This window comes from Dicentrarchus labrax, unplaced genomic scaffold (genome assembly GCF_905237075.1).
Source record: "Dicentrarchus labrax unplaced genomic scaffold, dlabrax2021, whole genome shotgun sequence".
Taxonomy (NCBI): Eukaryota; Metazoa; Chordata; class Actinopteri; family Moronidae; genus Dicentrarchus; species Dicentrarchus labrax.
The window spans coordinates 18960279-18979312 of record NW_026136703.1 but is presented as its reverse complement, the minus strand read 5'-3'; the positions used below and the strand labels follow the sequence as shown (position 1 = coordinate 18979312).

Genomic DNA, 19034 nt, shown 5'->3' with positions numbered 1-19034 from the left:
TACTTTCTGTCTTGCCTTTCATCGCCTGCCCTCTTTTACTCTTCCTCCTCTTCCCTGGTTTACCTTTGCTCCAGTCTCTCTGTCTCCTCCTGTATCTTACTCTGTATCATTGTCTCCTTTTTAACCTTTAGTCCGATATCTTTAACTTCTTCTCTCTACCACCATTTCCTTTCTTTTCCTCCCTCCTCTTCTTCCGTTCCTGCTTTTTAGCTGTTCCTTGCTTGTTCTCCACAGCCTCGGGGTCTGAATCATTTATTACACAAGTCATGCATCAAGGATGCAGTCCTTTGCACTATGTAGTTTGGTAGTCATATTTGGGCTCAGGAATAAACAGGGCGAATGTAGCAGGCCGACTGAGGGGAAGTCACATGTTGCAAGATGGGATGACTGAGGGGAAAATGTCTCATCACCAGTGGCTGACCTGATAAACTTTAAGGAGATGTGTGTGTGTGTGTGTGTGTGTGTGTGTGTGTGTGTGTGTGTGTGTGTGTGTGTGTGTGTGTGTGTGTGTGTGTGTGTGTGTACAGTACGTGTGAGTGTGTGTATCTGCTGGGAGTTGTGGGTGCAAGTTAACTGTAGTCAATTTGCATTGTGCTTCTCTCATCCATGCTCCAGATTATTCTAAAATACCTCAGCTGGACTAAAGGCTGCAATCAAAAACAGCTATATTTATTGTTGATGAATTAACAGATATTAGATATGTAATAATTTTCATGATTAGATCAATTGTTTGGTCTACAGAATGTCAGTTAATAGTAAAAAATGCCCCTGTTTCCAGAGCCCATAGTGATATTGTTAAATGTCCCAGTTTTTCTGGATCAATAGCCCAAAGCAGTCCAAAAAGACCTATTTTTTGGGGAGAGTAAAATAAAAAATATTCACATTAAAGAAGCTGGAGACAGTGATTTTTTGTCATTTTTACATAAAAATAGTTAAAATTAAATAATAGATCACTGGGTGGGACTGTTTTGTGTAGTGATTTAGGGCTGAGATTAATAGTGTAACGGATTGGCTTGCATTGGACATTCATTGAATCATTTTAGATGTAGCCTATTACATTATGCATGTATTACACTGTTCATCATTTATAAGTCAAGTCTTGTTAATATTGTGACTTTGAGTTCAACAATAGTACCAAGACCTTAAATTATCCGTAAATTAAACATAGAGGCTAATAAATATGGCAATGAAAAATTTCCAGCCTTACATAAGTTTTATAAAAGATCTTATTTGCATACAAGCTACAGTCTCAGTCCCAGCTAACACTTTGCTGTTGTGTTCATATTTCCCACTCTGAGCAGTGGTGTAGTGGTGGGTATACACAGATATTAGTAGTATACCCACTTATTTTTCAGTCAGCATTTGGTGTACCCACTTCTAAATCCCCTCTGATGCACACAGTAGTTCTACAAGCTGAAAGTTTTTCCTACGATGGCACAGACATACGATTTTCATGAGTGGGTGGAATAAGGAATAATAAACACGCTCAAAATGCCTAATTATGTAATTGTCTCACCCTATAGTCTGGGGGCCAGTACTAATTCTTCTGTGGCTAATGTTAATTTCATAATGATCTTTACTTCCTGGAGTCAAGTACTACAAATACTACTGACCCATTTTTGGGTGAACAAAATATGCAAGAGTAGTCTTACACATCACTGTTTATAACACAGGATGTTTATCCTTTGCTGGACAAGTTGCTTTAAAGAAGATTGGGGCATAAATTAAATATGTCCGCTGTTCCATTTACCACTACACCACTGCCTCTGAAATGTTGTTGTCTCTGGATCTAATGTCTAAAGCTACATCATTAAATCGACTGGGTTGTTATCAGCTTATAGCAGATATATAATTATTGGTGAGTATGGAGGCTGATAAGTAACGAGAAATACCAAAAATATGTTTGAGGTAATTTAGAAACTGTACAGCTGCAACAAAGTTCACACAAAATATTGAGGGGGGATACTGTAGGTAATGTATCTTGTTCTGTTTTCCTAGTTGGGTCTCTGTAGATTAAACCTGAATGCCTGAATGTCAGTCAGTCTCTGCATTACTTTTTCTGTCTTGCCTTTCATCGCCTGCCCTCTTTTACTCTTCCTCCTCTTCCCTGGTTTACCTTTGCTACAGTCTCTCTGTCTCCTCCTGTATCTCACTCACAAAAATATCACTGACAAGTTGATTTAGATGTAAAATGTCCTGCTCTGTACACATAAATTCTTATTCTGCTCTGTATGCTCTTACTTAACTGAGCAAGTTTAAATCATACATGTAGATTTGGATCATTTTAGATGTTTACTTAATGCAGATACAACCCACAGTCACAAGCGCACACCCACTCACCCACTCACACCGCCCCCGTTCCCATTCCCATTAACTGTGTCCACAAACAAAATAAACAGTGTATAGAACATTGGGTCATGCTGACATATGGTCCCATCAGAAATTGGTTTTATTTTTTGCCACTGAGTGGGAGGCACATCTGCCGTGCATTGAGATATGATTTTAAAGTGTGAGCGCGTGAGACCGGCAAGATGTGTCACCATGTGGGCAGCGCTCATCCTCCCAAAAACCTCTCCAAGTCTGACGCTCGTACTCTCTCCACCCCTCTCCTTCCTGAGTTTTCAGGCAAATTTTTCAGTCGAGGAATATCAGCATAAATACCACACACCTACACCTAACCTATATGCAGAGACCTCGCTTGTGTGTTTACCTACGTTTTTATGCACGTGATGTTATTATGTGGCACCACTTCTCTATCCACTCTGCAAGGAGGATGAGGAGATGTAGATAATTACAGTCAAGCTTTTCCTTGGGGAGTATTCTCTTGTGATGGTGTGTATCAAATTTGCAAAAAAGTTCTGAAGTCATATCAGTAATCATGTCAAGCATGTCAGTTGTTTAATAGCCAAAGCACGTGTGACCAATCTTGACTCCCCCAACTCTGATAAGTGAGCAAAAAGTTCCAGTTTCCAAGAAATGTTGACATTTTAACCGAGTAATAGTGCCACTAGAGTAGTTTTATTGATGAACATATATTGCTCTAATTCCAACAAAAGAAATGCATTGTATAATATATAGTGAGTTTAATGTGACTCCAAATCTTGTAAAATGGCCTCTTTTTAATGTTTCCCATTTTGGCACAACAATGACTAAGTGTCACAGTGAGTCTTTTTCAGCAGCGCAGCACTGTGATGATGTTTGACCATTTAATTGACTAATTGAAGTTTTAGTTACAGACACGGATGCATTATTAAAGAGTCTCTGTTTGAAGTGTTAACTTTTCTTGAGCTCAGTAGGGATATCTGTAACATTTTGCTCTCCTAATATTGAGTATCTGCATATCAAATCCAGTTTAAGACTATTTTTTTGTTTATTATTACGCCTACACTGCATACTGAGGCTACAGTAGCATTTCATTAAATTACAGTAAACTTGGTAAAGCAGTTTAAATCAGAACAGAAGAAAAGCTCTTGTTGTATCTTGTGTTTCTTTTGATGGTTTTCCTTTAATATTCTGTATAGTGTGTGCTGCATTATTTTACAAAACATCTGTGCAGATGAGTGTCGGTGCGGATCTGCTGTATCAGGAAGCTTTAAGACAGCAGTCAGACAGACTCTCATCATCTCCAGCGTGAACTAAATACAGCAGCTCCTGAGAGTTCTGGTTATGTAGGAGGGGTAGGGGCTGTTTAACATGACTGTGCCCAGGGGTCCATTGCCTCTGAATTGGTCCATGGTTAATGGAAAATCATCTTTCTTGAAGTTAGAAATACTATTATTGGGTGAGTTGGATTAAACCAGTGGAACCAAAGAATCAGTTTTGAGTGCATGGTTGCTGCAGACAAAACTGACTACCTAATAACGATAACTGGGTATGTCCAGGCGGTATTTTCTCAGTAATTAACGAGAGTGCACAGCTTAATTCAACACCGAGGATTAATTTAACCAGTAAGATTTCCTCAACTCACATCAGGGTCCTCCATATATCCAAAGTGCCCTTGAGCAAGCTCGTTAATCCCCGCCAGCTCCAGTTGTGCTGTTCTGTAGTTATTTCATTACTACGGGAGCTCATGTTCTTTCTGAACTTTGTGCTCCCATCAGATGAGCGCGAGGCGGTTCAGAAGAAGACCTTCACTAAGTGGGTCAACTCAATCCTGTCCCGGGTCGGCTGTCGCATCTCTGACCTCTACCTGGACCTGCGGGACGGACGCATGCTCATTAAACTGCTGGAGGTGCTGTCCGGAGAACGACTGGTAAGACGCTCCCTTGTCAAACCTCACAATTTTATATTTTCATCTCCTTTTTTATATTCTGTGTGTCATCCCTGTGGCCCCTATTACCTTTATAATGCTTCCATCTATTCTCATTCTCTTCATTATAGCCAAAACCCACTAAGGGCCGAATGCGTATCCACTGTTTGGAGAATGTGGACAAGGCCTTGCAGTTCCTCAAAGAGCAGAGGGTCCACCTGGAGAACATGGGTTCCCATGACATCGTCGACGGCAACCATCGCCTCATCCTTGGCCTCATCTGGACCATCATCCTTCGCTTCCAGGTAAACTAAGACCTTGGCTACACCGAAAGCTCCTATTTACCTTTATTTACTTCACTTTGCTGATTTGAATAACTCCCTTTTGTCTTTCTTTATCAGTTATACCGAGTAAAAGCACAAGTACAGCTTCTTCTGTGTATCTTAGTCCACCAATGAAATATTAAATATATTGCAATATATTGTAGATCCAGTACAATGTGCAGTCATGTGTCAGTGTACAACAGACTTTTTTTGTGTCAAGGTTGGTAAAAGAGGTTTAAAATTTCAATTTGAAATTCAACCATTTAAATCATTCATAGTGTCACAACTCCACATACACTAATAACCCATTTGTAGAGGACATTTTCTTGCCAACAGAGTTTTCCCAAGCATGTTTTTAGCTTTAAAAAAAAAGGCTTTTCAGAACCAAAGAACCAAAACATTATTTATTTACAATTCCTTTAGATTTTCTTACATCTAAAAATATCACCATTGCAGTTCTGGTCTGAAAACCTCATGATATTGATGGTTTTTAACACGTGTATCACAATCTTCAAATAATATGATGAGCTGGTCACATGTGCAACCCGACCACAGTTTAAATATGACTGTAAGTGTAACGACTATAGTACATGTTCTAATGATAAGGCCACCATAGACTATTATAAAATAATATAGATAACATCAGAGTACATTATCACTAATTTTAGTCTCATTTGGGTGTGTATGCATGTAGCACAGAAACAGTCTCAACTGCCAGCTTTTGGGATGTTTTCAACGTTATTTTTCCTCGAATGTGATGCCTTCAGGTTCCAGCCATTATTATCTGCTGTTAGAAGCACATCCAGAACATCAGAACATGTCTGTTTGGCTCTTTTATCTTCTTGGAGGGGGCATATATTTATTTTTAATTTGACAGCAACACTGTTATTTTTAGACATGGTAGTTCAAACAATATGGCCTCCTGCATAATTCAGACTTTTCAAAAAAATAAAAAGGAAACAGGAAAGAAAGGAGTTGACTTGGTCCTGTCTGTATCTTTTTAGTCTGCATAAACCAAGGAGAACCAAAGCTGGCTAAATATAGCCCTCTCTCAGGGCCTGTCTCTCAGATCACATCACTGCTCTAATTACTGGCCCACTGTGTGGGAAAATAAGAACTTCAATAATTACCACCCCTCCTTCTATCAACTGGACCCCAGCTTTAGATTTGTGAGAATCCAGTCGGCTAATAATTGATGATATATCGCTTGAGATTAGTTTTGTTTCACGCAAATAAAACCTCCTAGTATTTCTGTAAGCTATAATAAATAATGTATTTCATAGGGGTATTTGTGCCACATTGCCAAAATGTTCCCCACTGCTACATTACATCCTGTTAGTGACATGTTGGTACCAGTTCGGTTTCTGTTCTCTGTCATGAATTGTTCTTGTTTGATAGCAAACCTCACAGTCATTAGTTAAGTTTCATTATTTACCATCCAGCTGTGCTTGTTGTTCCTCATCAGATCCAGGACATTATTGTGGAAACGGGCCAGGCGGACCAGAAGGAGACGCGCTCAGCCAAGGACGCTCTTCTTCTGTGGTGTCAGATGAAAACTGCAGGGTAAGAGGGATGCGTGAACTTTAGCATCACCAAGCTGTTGGAAATATCCTTTGGGAATTAGTCTGAAAAACCTCACTCCTGTGCACAGCTGTAAATCTTTCAGTGGATAAAAATACTTTTTTGTGTCTTTTCAAAAATCCTTTTAAAAACAGCTTTTAATATTTGATTTTATATACTGCTCTTCTCTCCTGTGCTTATGTTGTTTTAGTTTTCTAGGTTCTTGTTTACATATTTAATTCATTATGTAAAGCATCTTTGAGTATCTATAAATAAAATTGCTATTTTTATTACTCTGATTTTAATGTTAAAAATGTGTTTGCCAAAAACAGAATCAATGTTTTCAATTTTATCAGTTCCATTGTGCAAAGAGTGAAGCAGTCTTTAGTTTTTAATTTGATATTTAGAAGTTATTTAATTAAATGTGCAGCAAAATGTATATTCACTTTAACATAGTACCGGTTTACTTTACCCTCTGTAGTATATATTTAATAACCACAAAGCCATAATAAGTGACAATATTCTTCAAGGAATAGTTTTATATTTTTGGAACTTCTTGCTGAGAGTTGATGAGAAGATGAGAAGATCTATATCTGTCACATGTCTGCTAAATATAAGGTTACCATTACAGTAGAAGACAATTAGCTCTGTACAAAGGTAACAAAATCCACCTACCAGCACCTCTAAATCTCATTAATTAACATGTTATATCTCATTTAATAATTCAATAATTGTGTAAAACCATGTTTTGTGTGCTGGTAGGATGATTTTGGTACTTTGGACAAAGCCTGGCTGGCTGTTTCCCCCTGTTTCCACTCTTTATGCTGACCTAACTGGCTGCTGTCCGTAGCCTCAAATTTACTGTATAGACATGAAAGTGGTATTGATCTTCTCATCTAACTCACTGCAAGAAAGCCAATAAGCAGTTCTCAAAATGTCAAAGTAGTCCCTTCATTAGAGAGATTTAGATGTGCTGGTAGGTGACTTTTTGTTACCTTTGGACGGAGCCAGCCTAGCTGTTTCCCTCTGTGTCCACTCTTTAAGCTAACATAAGCTAATGGGCTGCTGGCTGTAGCAGCATATATACCATACAGACATGAGAGCGGTATCAATTTACTCATCTCACTCTCGGAAAGAAAATGAATAAGCAAAATTTCCCAAAATGTTGAACAACATTAAAGGTCTTCGTTTGATGTGTTGTGCTTTGTTATCATCCAGTTGGATTCGGTCATATTACAGAATCTACGCCTCTAAATTTACCAACTCTCAAGATTCTTGAATACATTTGGTGAGGAAATCCCAAAATGCTACTCTTCTGGGAAAACACTTCATCTGCTCAGGCCTGAAGCTACAGAAATATGTGTTTCATAATTACACTTGTTGAGAAGCAGAACAGATCCCAGACACTGATTTAAAACAGCAGCTCCTCAGCAATGTCCCCTATGTTCAGTCAATGACATCCCCTGGCTGTTGTTTTGCAGGTATCCCAATGTCAACATCACAAACTTCACCACCAGCTGGAAAGACGGCATGGCCTTCAACGCTCTCATACACAAACACCGGTAAGGAGAGATGAATGGCCAAATCCACTCTCACCAGCTCTGAAATGTAAACACACATAAAACCCTGTCTGCTTAGTGTCTCACCTCCTCATTCTCCTTCATCTCTTTCACTGTCTCATTGTAATTTTTTTTCCTCTTTTGCTCTCTTCATCCTTCTCTCTCAGGCCAGATCTGCTGGAGTATAACAAACTGAAGAAGTCCAACCCGACCCACAACCTCCAGAACGCCTTCAACGTAGCGGAGCAAAAGCTTGGCGTGACCAAGCTGTTAGACCCAGAAGGCGAGTGCCTGATGGAGGCTGTGCCTTCATGTAGAACTAAATGTTTATGAGCTTTAAAGCCTGGTGGAAAAAAAGACCTCAGTACTAGTGGTATCTCTGGCTTGGCTGTGACTGAATTGTGTGCTGTTTTGTTTTGTAGATGTGTTCACAGAGAACCCAGATGAGAAGTCCATCATCACATACGTCGTGGCATTTTACCACTACTTCTCGAAGATGAAGCAGCTCGCTGTCGAGGGCAAGAGAGTTGGAAAGGTGAGATGGAAAGATGGCGCACGCTTTTGTACCTTTTTTTGTTGAGCATGCTTCCCTCACTGTCTTTGACTTCATTCTTCAGGTTCTGGATCACGCCATTGAGACAGAGAAGATGATTGATAAGTATGAGACGCTGGCGTCAGACCTGCTGACGTGGATCGAGCAGACCATCATCGTGCTGAACAACCGGAAACTTGCCAACTCTCTGACAGGAGTTCAGCAGCAGCTTCAGGCCTTCAACACCTACCGCACTGTAGAGAAGCCGCCCAAGTGAGTCAAGCCAGGACACCTCTCCGTTACATTGCACTCTATTTCTATTCTAATCTCTTCTCTTTTTCCAGTGTTTTTAATCTTCAAGACAAAAAGAAAACACATGACTCACTTTTACAATGATTGATGTTAGGCACAAAAACCAAATAGTAATTTAACACCACCTTTAAACACACCTTCTGAGCGACTGAATTAGAGTTTAAATCTAATAGGAACCCCAAACTTTTCCTTAATAACATTTTCACTTCATTTCTTGCACAAGATAACATCATTAAACCGCACTGATATAAAGATTACTGTCTTTCCATTAATTTGTTAAACACTTACTGACTTATTATCAGTTATTATTGATTTTTTTTTTTAATTCTGTTGTGTGGTAGGTTGTTTTTAGTTGTGTTTCTTCCAGACAAATTCAATCCATTTAATAAGTTCAAACTTACAGTTTAAATTAATTCATATCACAAATTATTGACACAAACCACCTTGTATTTGTCATTTTCTGCATTCTGAACAAAAAAACCAACCCTTTTTTTTTACAGGCCTCTTTATTTATTTTGTCAGCAAAATACCAACAAACAACAAATATTATACCCATTTCTGATCAGACACAGCCACATACATACACAAGCAGTTAATGTGCATTTAGACAAATGGAAAAATAAATAAATAGTAATATAATTACTTAGACACTAAATGGAAGTGAAGTAATTATAAAGAGAATACACAAATAATTATTTTTATAATTAAATATAAATATATAACTATAAAAATGATTAAGATTTTAATTATAATAGAAATACACTGATTGTGGTTTACGCTTTAGTGTGGGCATCACTCAGGGATTGTAAAAGAAGAAAGTTCTCCATTGGATATTTCCAAGGGTAACATAGAGAAGAATATCTTTAATCCATAGAGAGAGTGGGTTGGGGCAATAAAGTTCTGAATGCTCCAAATTTTGAAGGTCTGCAGAGGCCAAACAATAACATAACTGCAGTAAGTGTAAATTTTTGTGGGACTTGTGTTTGATTTCTTTCAGGTTTCAAGAGAAGGGAAACCTTGAGGTGCTGCTGTTCACCATCCAGAGTCGTATGAGGGCCAACAACCAGAGGGTCTACACGCCTAAAGAGGGAGCATTGGTCGCGGATATCAACAGGGTGAGAAGGAAAATCATGTTTTTTACTTACTGTTTAATCTTATTATATTATATTATTATTATTATATTTTTGTGATTAATAAATAAATCATTTGGTCTGTAAAATGTTAGAAGAAAACAAAAGAAAGCCCATCACAATTTAAAAAAAAGCTTGTTTTGTCCAACCAACAGTCCAAAACACAAATATATTCAGTTTATTATCACATAAGACAAAGAAAAACAACAAATTGAAAAGCTTGACCAAGGCAATGTTTGGAAAATTAAACGATTAATTAACTAACCAATTACTGGACTAATCATTTCAACTGTGCTTTTAATAAAGAAAAGGCTTGGCTTTTGATTTTGCGTATGAAGATTGTCTCTCTTTTGAGCAGCATGTAGAAGTCTGGGGTTTAAAGCTCAGGCTTTTCAGCTCAGCTAGATGGACAAAATTCATTCATTTAGCAGAGCACAATCCCGAGGCAACAATTAAACCGCAAATGAATTGAATTATACCGGTAACACTATAGTGCAATTCAGTAAACCAGAAAATGAATTTCTGGCAGGACTGCAGACACAAGCAAATAAAAATGTGTGTCTCAAATGAAAGAACATAAAACTAACATGTCAACATGGGATCTATTTCCCTCTGATATAGCTCAGGTGAATATAATTTGCATGTATTGTAAGTAGATATAAAATAATTAGCTGATTAATGAATTAGTACATCAACAGAAAAACAATTAGCAACGATTTTGATAATTAATTAATCCTTTTAAGTCTTTTTATCAAGCAAAAATGTCTAACATTTTGTGGTTCCTGTTTTTAAAAGTTAAATTTTAACAAACATAGTCTGGTTCCAGTTTTTAAGATGTGAGAATCTGCTGCTTTTCTATGTTTTAAATCATTTTAAATTTAATATTTGTGAGTTTTGAACAGTTGAAGACAGTACCCTGGGCTTTTGTTTGACATCTCACAGATCAATACGATTAATCGAACAAAAATAACTGACATAATAGATCAGATTAATAGTTTGTTCCAGCCCTAATTTTAAGGTCCTTAAGATAGGGTAATGCAGTATGTGCACTTAACACTTAATACCTACCGACTTCAGGAGTTGTTCTGTAGCTGACCTTGACCTCTGAGGCGTTTGTGGACTTCTAATTTAGAAGTTCAAGCTAAGAACTTCTAAACTGGAAATGGAAAGTATCACAAAAAACTCCCAAACTAGCAAAAACTACAACCCCTATGTTCCATCTCATCATCTGTTTGCAGGCCTGGGAGCTTCTGGAGAGGGCGGAGCACGAGCGGGAGCGCGTCCTGAGGGATGAGCTGATCAGACAGGAGAAGCTGGAACAGATGGCAAGAAGATTCGACAGGAAGGCTGCCATGAGGGAGACCTGGCTCCTAGAGAACCAGAGACTAGTGGCTCAGGTAAAACATCAACAACAAACCTACGGACATTATATGATGTTATTAACTGATATTTGTTCTGAGCAGTCTCTTGAAAAAGATCCTGATCTTGATTAACCACCGAATTAAATTAAATGACATGTATAAGCGTACAGATTGTTACAGTATTTGCATTCGCTAATTGACACAGCAGGTTGTTTGCATACCTGATTATTACTGATGATGAGAGGTAAACAGGTTGCTATGAAAAAATAGAGCGATGATGCCAAGTAAAAGCTGCAAGTAAAACTTTAGTTAGTAAGACGAAGTTAGAGGAAAAGAAAAATGTATCTGTGGAAGAAGAGGTATTAAAATCCTTTACTTTAAGGATTTTACTCACTGTTTTCTTTGATTGGTTCATGTTTTGTCTATCTTGGGCACTAACATGCATTCATGTGGATACAGTCCTACTAGTGGTTACACACTATTCCACTGACCTTCAGGTGGCAGTAATGCAGCAAGATGTGCTACAATGCAAAGGCAGGGAAGAAGAAGACTGCGAGCTAGTAAACATGGATGTAAAGAAAACTGGATTTAACATACTTTAAATTAGCTTCACAAATGTTTTATGGGGAAGGAAATGCATTCAACACATTCATTAGAGCTCCAAGTTACACACAATGTGTTTTGGTGAGAAACAATAAATGAAAAAACCATCGTCTCCACAGGGCACCTTTAAGTGAAAGCACCAATGCCACTACAAATAAAATTGTATTCACAATTTTAAGTGAGCCACTCTCTGCTCTCCTCTCAGGATAACTTTGGTTACGACCTGCCAGCAGTGGAGGCAGCGAAGAAAAAACACGATGCCATTGAGACAGACATTGCTGCGTACGAGGAACGTGTTCAGGCTTTGGTGGACATCTCAAAGGAGCTGGAGTCTGAGCGATACCATGATGCCAAGCGGATTGACGTGCGGAAAGACAACATCATGCGCATGTGGGACTACTTGCAGGAGCTGCTGAAGGCTCGTAGGGGGCGTCTAGATAAGAACTTGACCCTGCAAAGGATCTTCCAGGAGATGCTCTACATCATCAGCTGGATGGATGACATGAAGGTACAGCACAGGAGGCAATATTCATCAGCTATTACCATTTATTTTCTAAACACTAAGCTGATCAGATTGCTCCTCTCTTTAGGCTCGACTTCTGTCCCCTGACTTTGGGAAACATTTGCTGGAAGTGGAAGACTTGTTACAGAAACATGCTCTGTTAGAGAACGACATCGCTCTACAGGCAGAGAGAGTACAGAGCGCCAGTGCTGCTGCTCTCAAATTCGCCAATGGAGATAGTAAGTGCAGTGGCTTCTTGCTCCTGGTTTAATTAGGGATGGGGACACTGATATATTGCAAGCAATTGACCATCACCAGGTTAAATAAAAGATGGCCCAAAAAGTACAGAAAGTTATCATCAAATGTTTTGTCTGGTCTGGTCATAGGTATGGCTGTAAGTGTCTGATTGTGTTAGTAATCCTGAGAAGAATTAAGCAATTAGAGAAAGTGAGTAAATATATATATATAACGATTATATTGTCTTTCATTTTTTCCCTAGGCTATAAGCCATGTGATCCCCAGGTGATCCGAGACAGGGTGCAGCACCTGAACTTGTGCTACCAGGAGCTTTGTGCTCTGGCAGCCCAGCGAAGGGCTCGCTTGGAGCAGTCCCGCCGCTTCTGGAACTTCCTGTGGGAGGTGGCGGAGCTGGAGAGCTGGATTAGAGAGAAGGAGCACATCTTCTCCTCCCTGGATTATGGGAAGGACCTGACAAGTGTGCTGGTGCTCCAGAGCAAACACAGCGCCTTCGAGGATGAGCTCGGAGCCCGCCGCGCCAACCTTGAACAGGTCTTGGCTGAAGGACAAAAGATGATCCAGGCCGAACACTTTGGCTCCCCGAAGGTCCAAGAATGCATGGACGACATCAGGCGGCAATGGCAGCAACTGGAGGAGCTGGCTATGTTTCGGAAACAGAACCTTCAAGACACACAGAGGTTCTTCCAGTTTCAGGGAGATGCTGATGACTTCAAGGCCTGGCTGCTGGATGCCAAGAGGCAGATGAGCACCGATGACGTGGGTCACGACGAGTACACCACCCAGCGGCTACTGAAAAAACACAACAGCCTTAAGAATGAAACAATCAAGAACGGAGCAACCATAGATGCGCTATCCAAACAGGCCAATGCACTGCCAGAGGAGCTGCAAAACACCCCTGATATCCAGAGACGTCTGAAAGACATCAAGGACCTGTACATGGAGCTCATGTCTCTGGCTGACCTGAGACAGAAGCGGCTGGATGACACAATGGCCTTGTACACCATCTTCAGTGAGACAGACGCTTGTGAGCTCTGGATGGGCCAGAAGGAGACGTGGCTTGTGGGTTTAGAGGTGCCTGAGAAGCTGGAGGATCTGGAAGTAGTACAAAATAGGTACACAGAACAAATTCGTCTAGACTTAATATTTTAATTCACAAAAATCTGGAAAAAAATGTAATGTTTTGACAGATAACTTACTTGATTCTCTCTGAATCCAGATCTTGTATACATGTGTTTATGCATCATCTACATTGTACTGTTTTTATTTTAAATAACACTTTTCTTGTTTTCAGGTTGAGCATTCTAGCTCAAGAAATGGGCAACGTTCAGTCGAGAGTTGATGATGTCAACAAAGCCGTGAAACAGCTTGAGGACAGCAGACACCCTCGCACCAAAGAGGTTAAAGAATGTCAGACTCGACTGAATAAGAGGTGCTTTGAATATATAATCTGTTTTTTATGTGTCATACATTTGACTGTTTATTTGTGCGTCAACATGTCTTATTAGTCATACAGAGTTATAAATTAAATAACAAAAAAGATACACATTTTTATGTTTGCTCTTGGCATTGAGGCATATGACATACAGTATGTTTTTGTAACACTTCTTTTTGCAGGTCCATAGTTTCCTAATAATTCTCAAGAAGTCTCCTGGAAAGAAGTCTGTAATTTAGCACTAATTATAGGTGAAATAGAGACAGTGTTCAATTGGTGTGAATTTCTTCCCATTTTCTGTTAATTACTTGCAAGCTCTTTTAGTCAGTGCACAGCAGGTCAGTGGGACATGCAGAAGTGTGAAATGTGTCTACAGGGAACACATTAACTTTAAATCAAGCAGTTCTTCTAAGGAATATTTTCCCTATAATTAGTATGGAATTACATGGTTCTGTCCAGAAAACATCAAGAAGTTAAAAGAATTATAAGGAAATGAAAGCGTTACCAAAGTTTGAAAAAGATATTTTGAGAGCTCATGTGACATTAAATAAATACTTCTCTTTCAGGTGGGAGGCCTTCAAGGCCATGGTGGAAGAAAAGAAGAGGAAAGTGGATTCTGCTGTTAGTCTGAACAACTACGGGCTGGAGTGTGACGAGACAGATGCCTGGATCAGAGATAAGACACGGGTGATCGAGTCCACGCAGGACTTGGGCAATGACCTGGCAGCTGTTATGACCATCCAGAGGAAGCTGTTTGGCATGGAGAGAGATCTGGCTGCCATCGACACCAAGCTTACCTTCCTGAGTAAAGAGGCCGATCAGCTGGCTTTGGACCACCCTGAGAGCGCAGATGAAATCTTGGCCCGCAGAAGGGAGCTGGACGAGGCCTGGGACACGCTAAGAAAGACCCTGAAAGACAGAGAGGACTCTTTGGGTGAGGTCAGTAAGTTACAGACCTTCCTCCAAGACATGGATGACTTCCAGTCCTGGCTTTTCAAGACCCAGAAGGCAGTGGCGTCAGAGGAAGTGCCCGGCACACTGCCGGAGGCCGAGGAGCAGCTCAGCCTTCATGATGCTGTGCGTGAAGACATAAGCAACCACGAGGAGGACTACCATCGCGTGAGGGACACCGGTGCCCAGGTCACCCAGGGCCAGGAGGATGATCCTCAGTACCAGCAGCTGGAGCAGAGGCTGAAGGGGCTGGACCGTGGTTGGTATGAACTGCAGAAGATGTGGGATAGCCGCAAAACCTTCCTGGATCAGGGTCTGGGCTTCCAGCAGTTCATGAGGGATGGCAAGGCTGTAGATGCCATCCTCAACAACCAGGTACTGTATTTCCTGTGTATGGAGAGTAGTATTATCTGTCAGAATTGCCTGTCTTCTGAATTTTACATATCTTCTTAAAGTCTTGCATTACATGATGTATCCATGTGTTTTATATCCAAATATGCAAATATGCAGCCTCATCTTTCTGTAATAAGGCACTATTTGTTTTGGAGCACTGTATAGAGATAGTTTGACCCAAAAGCTGAAAAAAAGTTTGATTGAATTTTTGAAATTCTTCAAATCTCTTGTGAAAGCACACCTTTACTCATGTGGACCGATTGTTTTGGTGCTTGAAATGGATTTACCAAAGTCTTAGGTTCACAGAAAGTAAGTAAGTAAAAATGTAGATAGACACACAAACCCACCAATCACTCACTTCTCTTGCTCCTAGTGTGATTCAGAGTTAGGGTAGCTTGTTAATGATGGGGTTAGTCAAACTCCAGGTGTTTAAAAGAATGTGGTATGGAAGAATGCAGCACGGTCAGTTACCACACCACATGTCTCTCCTTTAATGTAGTCAGCTGGTTGTGTGTCTCTTTTTGTTTCTTTGTTGATTCTTTCGTGGCTTTGTTGCAGGAGTACACGTTGGCCCACATAGACAAGCCCGACACCTTGGCTGGGGCAGAGAAAGCTTTGAAGAAGCATGAGGACTTTGTGAGCACCATGGAGGCCAACGAGGACAAGATTGACAGCGCTCTGCAGGGTGGACAGCGGCTGGTGGACAGTAACAACCTGTACTCTGGGAAAGTTCAGGACAAAATGGACTCAATCCGAGACAGGTCAGGTTTTTGGTCAATATGATTTCAGTGAACTGCCGTCAAAAAGGGCTGTTGAATAGTAGAATATTATTATTATATTGTAGTAGTTCTGAGAAATCTTTGACCTGATTTAAACCACATTTGGTATTGATCATGAATAGCTTTTGACTTAGAGGGATCTTTTTTTGTCTCTTTCTCTCTTTTGTTTCTTTCCCACAATCATTTTTCAGAGTGAATACCTCTTTTTTGTTCTGAGAGTCAGTATTGATCAAAACATTATAAGAATTACACTTAAGAAAGAGCCAGTTTAGGAGTATTAAGTTCTTTACCAAGTCTGTGACACATTTATGAACACTTACTCCAACTTACAGAAGTGTAGGAGTAATATTTAAAGGCATGATTAATCACAATTATGCTAAATATCAGATTTACCCAACATCTGCCTCAGGGTTAATTTTTGGGAAAAAAGCTTTACATTTTACTCAGTGATATGTTACTCTGCAAACGTGATTTCAATAAAAAAAAAAAAAGGTAGTTTTATATATGTGAAATATTACCATAAAATATTAACAACAATCTAAATAGGGAATAATATTGTAAAGTGGCAGAAACAGAAACCTTCTGCCGCAGGTAGACAAAATACATCAGAGAAAATATATTATAAAGAGAGTAGTACCACCTTGACAGTGAAGACCTATGCAAAGTGATTGCAATGGTAGCAAAACGAATCTTTTCTGAATTATACATGTTGTCTCTGCGTGATCAATGATATTTTGTACAATCCCTCCAAAACATGTCTCAGAAGGTGGTCGCCTCTGTTTTTATACTGCATTCCTCTAGTATCTACGCTAGATTTTTTACTTTTATCATCACTTGACACAAAATTTCACTTTTAGCCGTTTGATAAATGCTGTTCGGGACCTGATGTGACTTAGAGAATAGATCTGTTCAGTCTAACTCATTCTTCTTCAGACCTTCTTCTTTAACCGGCTCAGCAGCGAAACAGCTTTCTTATCACTGTATCATTAGCCTCAACAAGAAGCAGTAGAGAGGGCACAGGAGCTTTTCCCATTAACTCCCACAATTCAGCTTGGTAGACAGGCGCCCGCAATAATGGATATTGATCTTTAAGTGAGAGCTATTCTTCACGGTGTAGCAGGGAAACAGATGACTGTTTTAGGTTACTGTGTCAGGTATTTTTCTGTGTATTCTACCTCGGTCATTCAGCGATACATCCTGTTATGTCACAGAGAGAGGTGTTGAATAAATAGGTGGAGAAAGTTATACTCAATCTGGAGTCGTATTTTTTATATATTTTCTTGGCTTTTTGTTTGACCTTCAGGCACGACAAGAATAAAAGAAGAGCCCAGGAGGTGTCAGAAAAGCTCAGAGACAACCGAGACCTGCAGCACTTCCTGCAAAACACTCAGGATGTGAGTTCATTGTCAGTTTACTGTTCTTGTAATCACTGGGTAACATCAATTAGTACATTAATTATTAGATTAATTATTCCCTCACTGAGATTTGACATCATAGTGTTTTTCCTCTTCTTTATTTCTTGTAGACAGTTTGCAGAACACACTCTGCTTTGTTTACTATAACACAGTGGTACTTGATGAGGCTTTCTTAGGCTAAACTTGTATCTTCCCTTATTGGGATAGGGGTCCCATTTGGCTAATTGGTAAATGCGCTGTTTTCAAAAGATAAAGAAGTAAATCCTGCTCAAAGAAAGTCACCTCTGCACAAATTTAAAATGCTGATGTTTCCATGACTTTCCCAAGTTTTGTAACCCTACATGCTTGAGTCTTAGTAGTTGATTTGAATCTTTTTTGCTAATCCCTAATATTGACCCCTCCTCTTCATGCTACAGCTGACTCTGTGGATCAACGAAAAGATGCTGACGGCTCAGGACACGTCGTACGACGAGGCCAGGAACCTCCACAGCAAATGGCTGAAACATCAGGCCTTCATGGCTGAGCTGGGCTCCAACAAGGACTGGCTCAACAAAGTAGATCAGGTTGGTAATGCTGCCTATGGGTCTATGTACACCTGTGTACGTCTGTCAAGTGGTTTAATATTTTAGAGAGGGGTAGTATCTGAATACTAATTAAAAATCATTATCATATCTAAAGTCCTACCTATTCTTTTCATATTAGCCTTTGACAATAACTGAATTAATGCAAGGTTAAACTCATGATGAGGGATCCCAAATTAGGCCTTCAATTCATAGTGAAGTTGGGAAGTGTCTTTAGCTTCCAGGATTTGGTTAAATTCTTCATTTTTGATTGGATCGTTCCAAAGTAGGCATGTCTTAGTGAGTACAGAGCAATCGTTGAGAAATTTAGATAAAAGTTTTTGCCGTCTGACATCCAAACACACACCTCTAACCCATGACATTGCTCTGGTAGCTACTATAATCCACTAATTAACAGTAAGGAACTGTTTTACTTCCCAGTGAAGCATTTTAGAAACATCTTCTGTCTGTATTTTTGTTGGATACAGGAGGGTCAGGAGCTTATGGAATCCAAGCCTGAGTTTGAGCCCATTGTAAAGGAGCGTCTGGCCAAACTCCACGAGCTGTGGGACAAGCTGGAGTCCACAACCCAGGAGAAAGCCCGGCTGCTGTTTGACGCCAACCGCTCCGAGCTTTTCGACCAGAGCTTGACTGATATGAGGAAGTGGCTCGGTGAGCTGCAGCAGCAGCTACAGAGCGGAGACGAGGACGTCAAAGACCTGACTAACGCCAACATCCTGCTCAAGAAGCATCAGGTCTGCATCTTTGTAACAAACAATACTTTAGATTTGCAGGCTTATTGTGTCTGCAGTTCCTTTGGATATACGCACGTCTTCAATCATATGTAGTTAAATCTCACCATGGGAGTGAATACATTATAGTTTTAGCTTCATGTGCTTTCTTAGGATTAGCTTTGAGTGAGTGAGTGTCTGTGTTCAATTTGTATTTGTGTTTACTCTAAGCAGCTGAACACAACAAACAAAAACCCTATAAAGCAAAATCTTAATGTGAGCTTTATATTTGTTGGAAAAAAAACAAACAACTAGAGCAGTCTTCTAAATTGAGTTGGTGCTGCGTTGGTAAAATATTCATGAAAACAGTGACTAAGCTCAGTT

At 39.8% G+C, this 19034-nt stretch overlaps 1 protein-coding gene across 2 annotated transcripts in view; it reads left to right on the top strand.

Moving 5' to 3' along the window:
* Window positions 1-19034, top strand: part of sptb (spectrin, beta, erythrocytic) — a 48428-nt gene that overhangs the window by 14135 nt on the left and 15259 nt on the right. For both annotated transcript variants that reach the window (XM_051396231.1, XM_051396230.1), the window contains 18 exons: window positions 4101-4252; window positions 4381-4554; window positions 6038-6135; window positions 7614-7694; window positions 7859-7974; window positions 8114-8226; window positions 8309-8496; window positions 9533-9650; window positions 10904-11062; window positions 11835-12137; window positions 12220-12370; window positions 12631-13501; window positions 13681-13818; window positions 14388-15147; window positions 15724-15926; window positions 17248-17338; window positions 17776-17922; window positions 18408-18674. In XM_051396231.1, coding sequence (XP_051252191.1) covers window positions 4101-4252; window positions 4381-4554; window positions 6038-6135; window positions 7614-7694; window positions 7859-7974; window positions 8114-8226; window positions 8309-8496; window positions 9533-9650; window positions 10904-11062; window positions 11835-12137; window positions 12220-12370; window positions 12631-13501; window positions 13681-13818; window positions 14388-15147; window positions 15724-15926; window positions 17248-17338; window positions 17776-17922; window positions 18408-18674 — 4130 coding nt within the window. The remainder of the gene's footprint in view (window positions 1-4100; window positions 4253-4380; window positions 4555-6037; window positions 6136-7613; window positions 7695-7858; window positions 7975-8113; window positions 8227-8308; window positions 8497-9532; window positions 9651-10903; window positions 11063-11834; window positions 12138-12219; window positions 12371-12630; window positions 13502-13680; window positions 13819-14387; window positions 15148-15723; window positions 15927-17247; window positions 17339-17775; window positions 17923-18407; window positions 18675-19034) is intronic.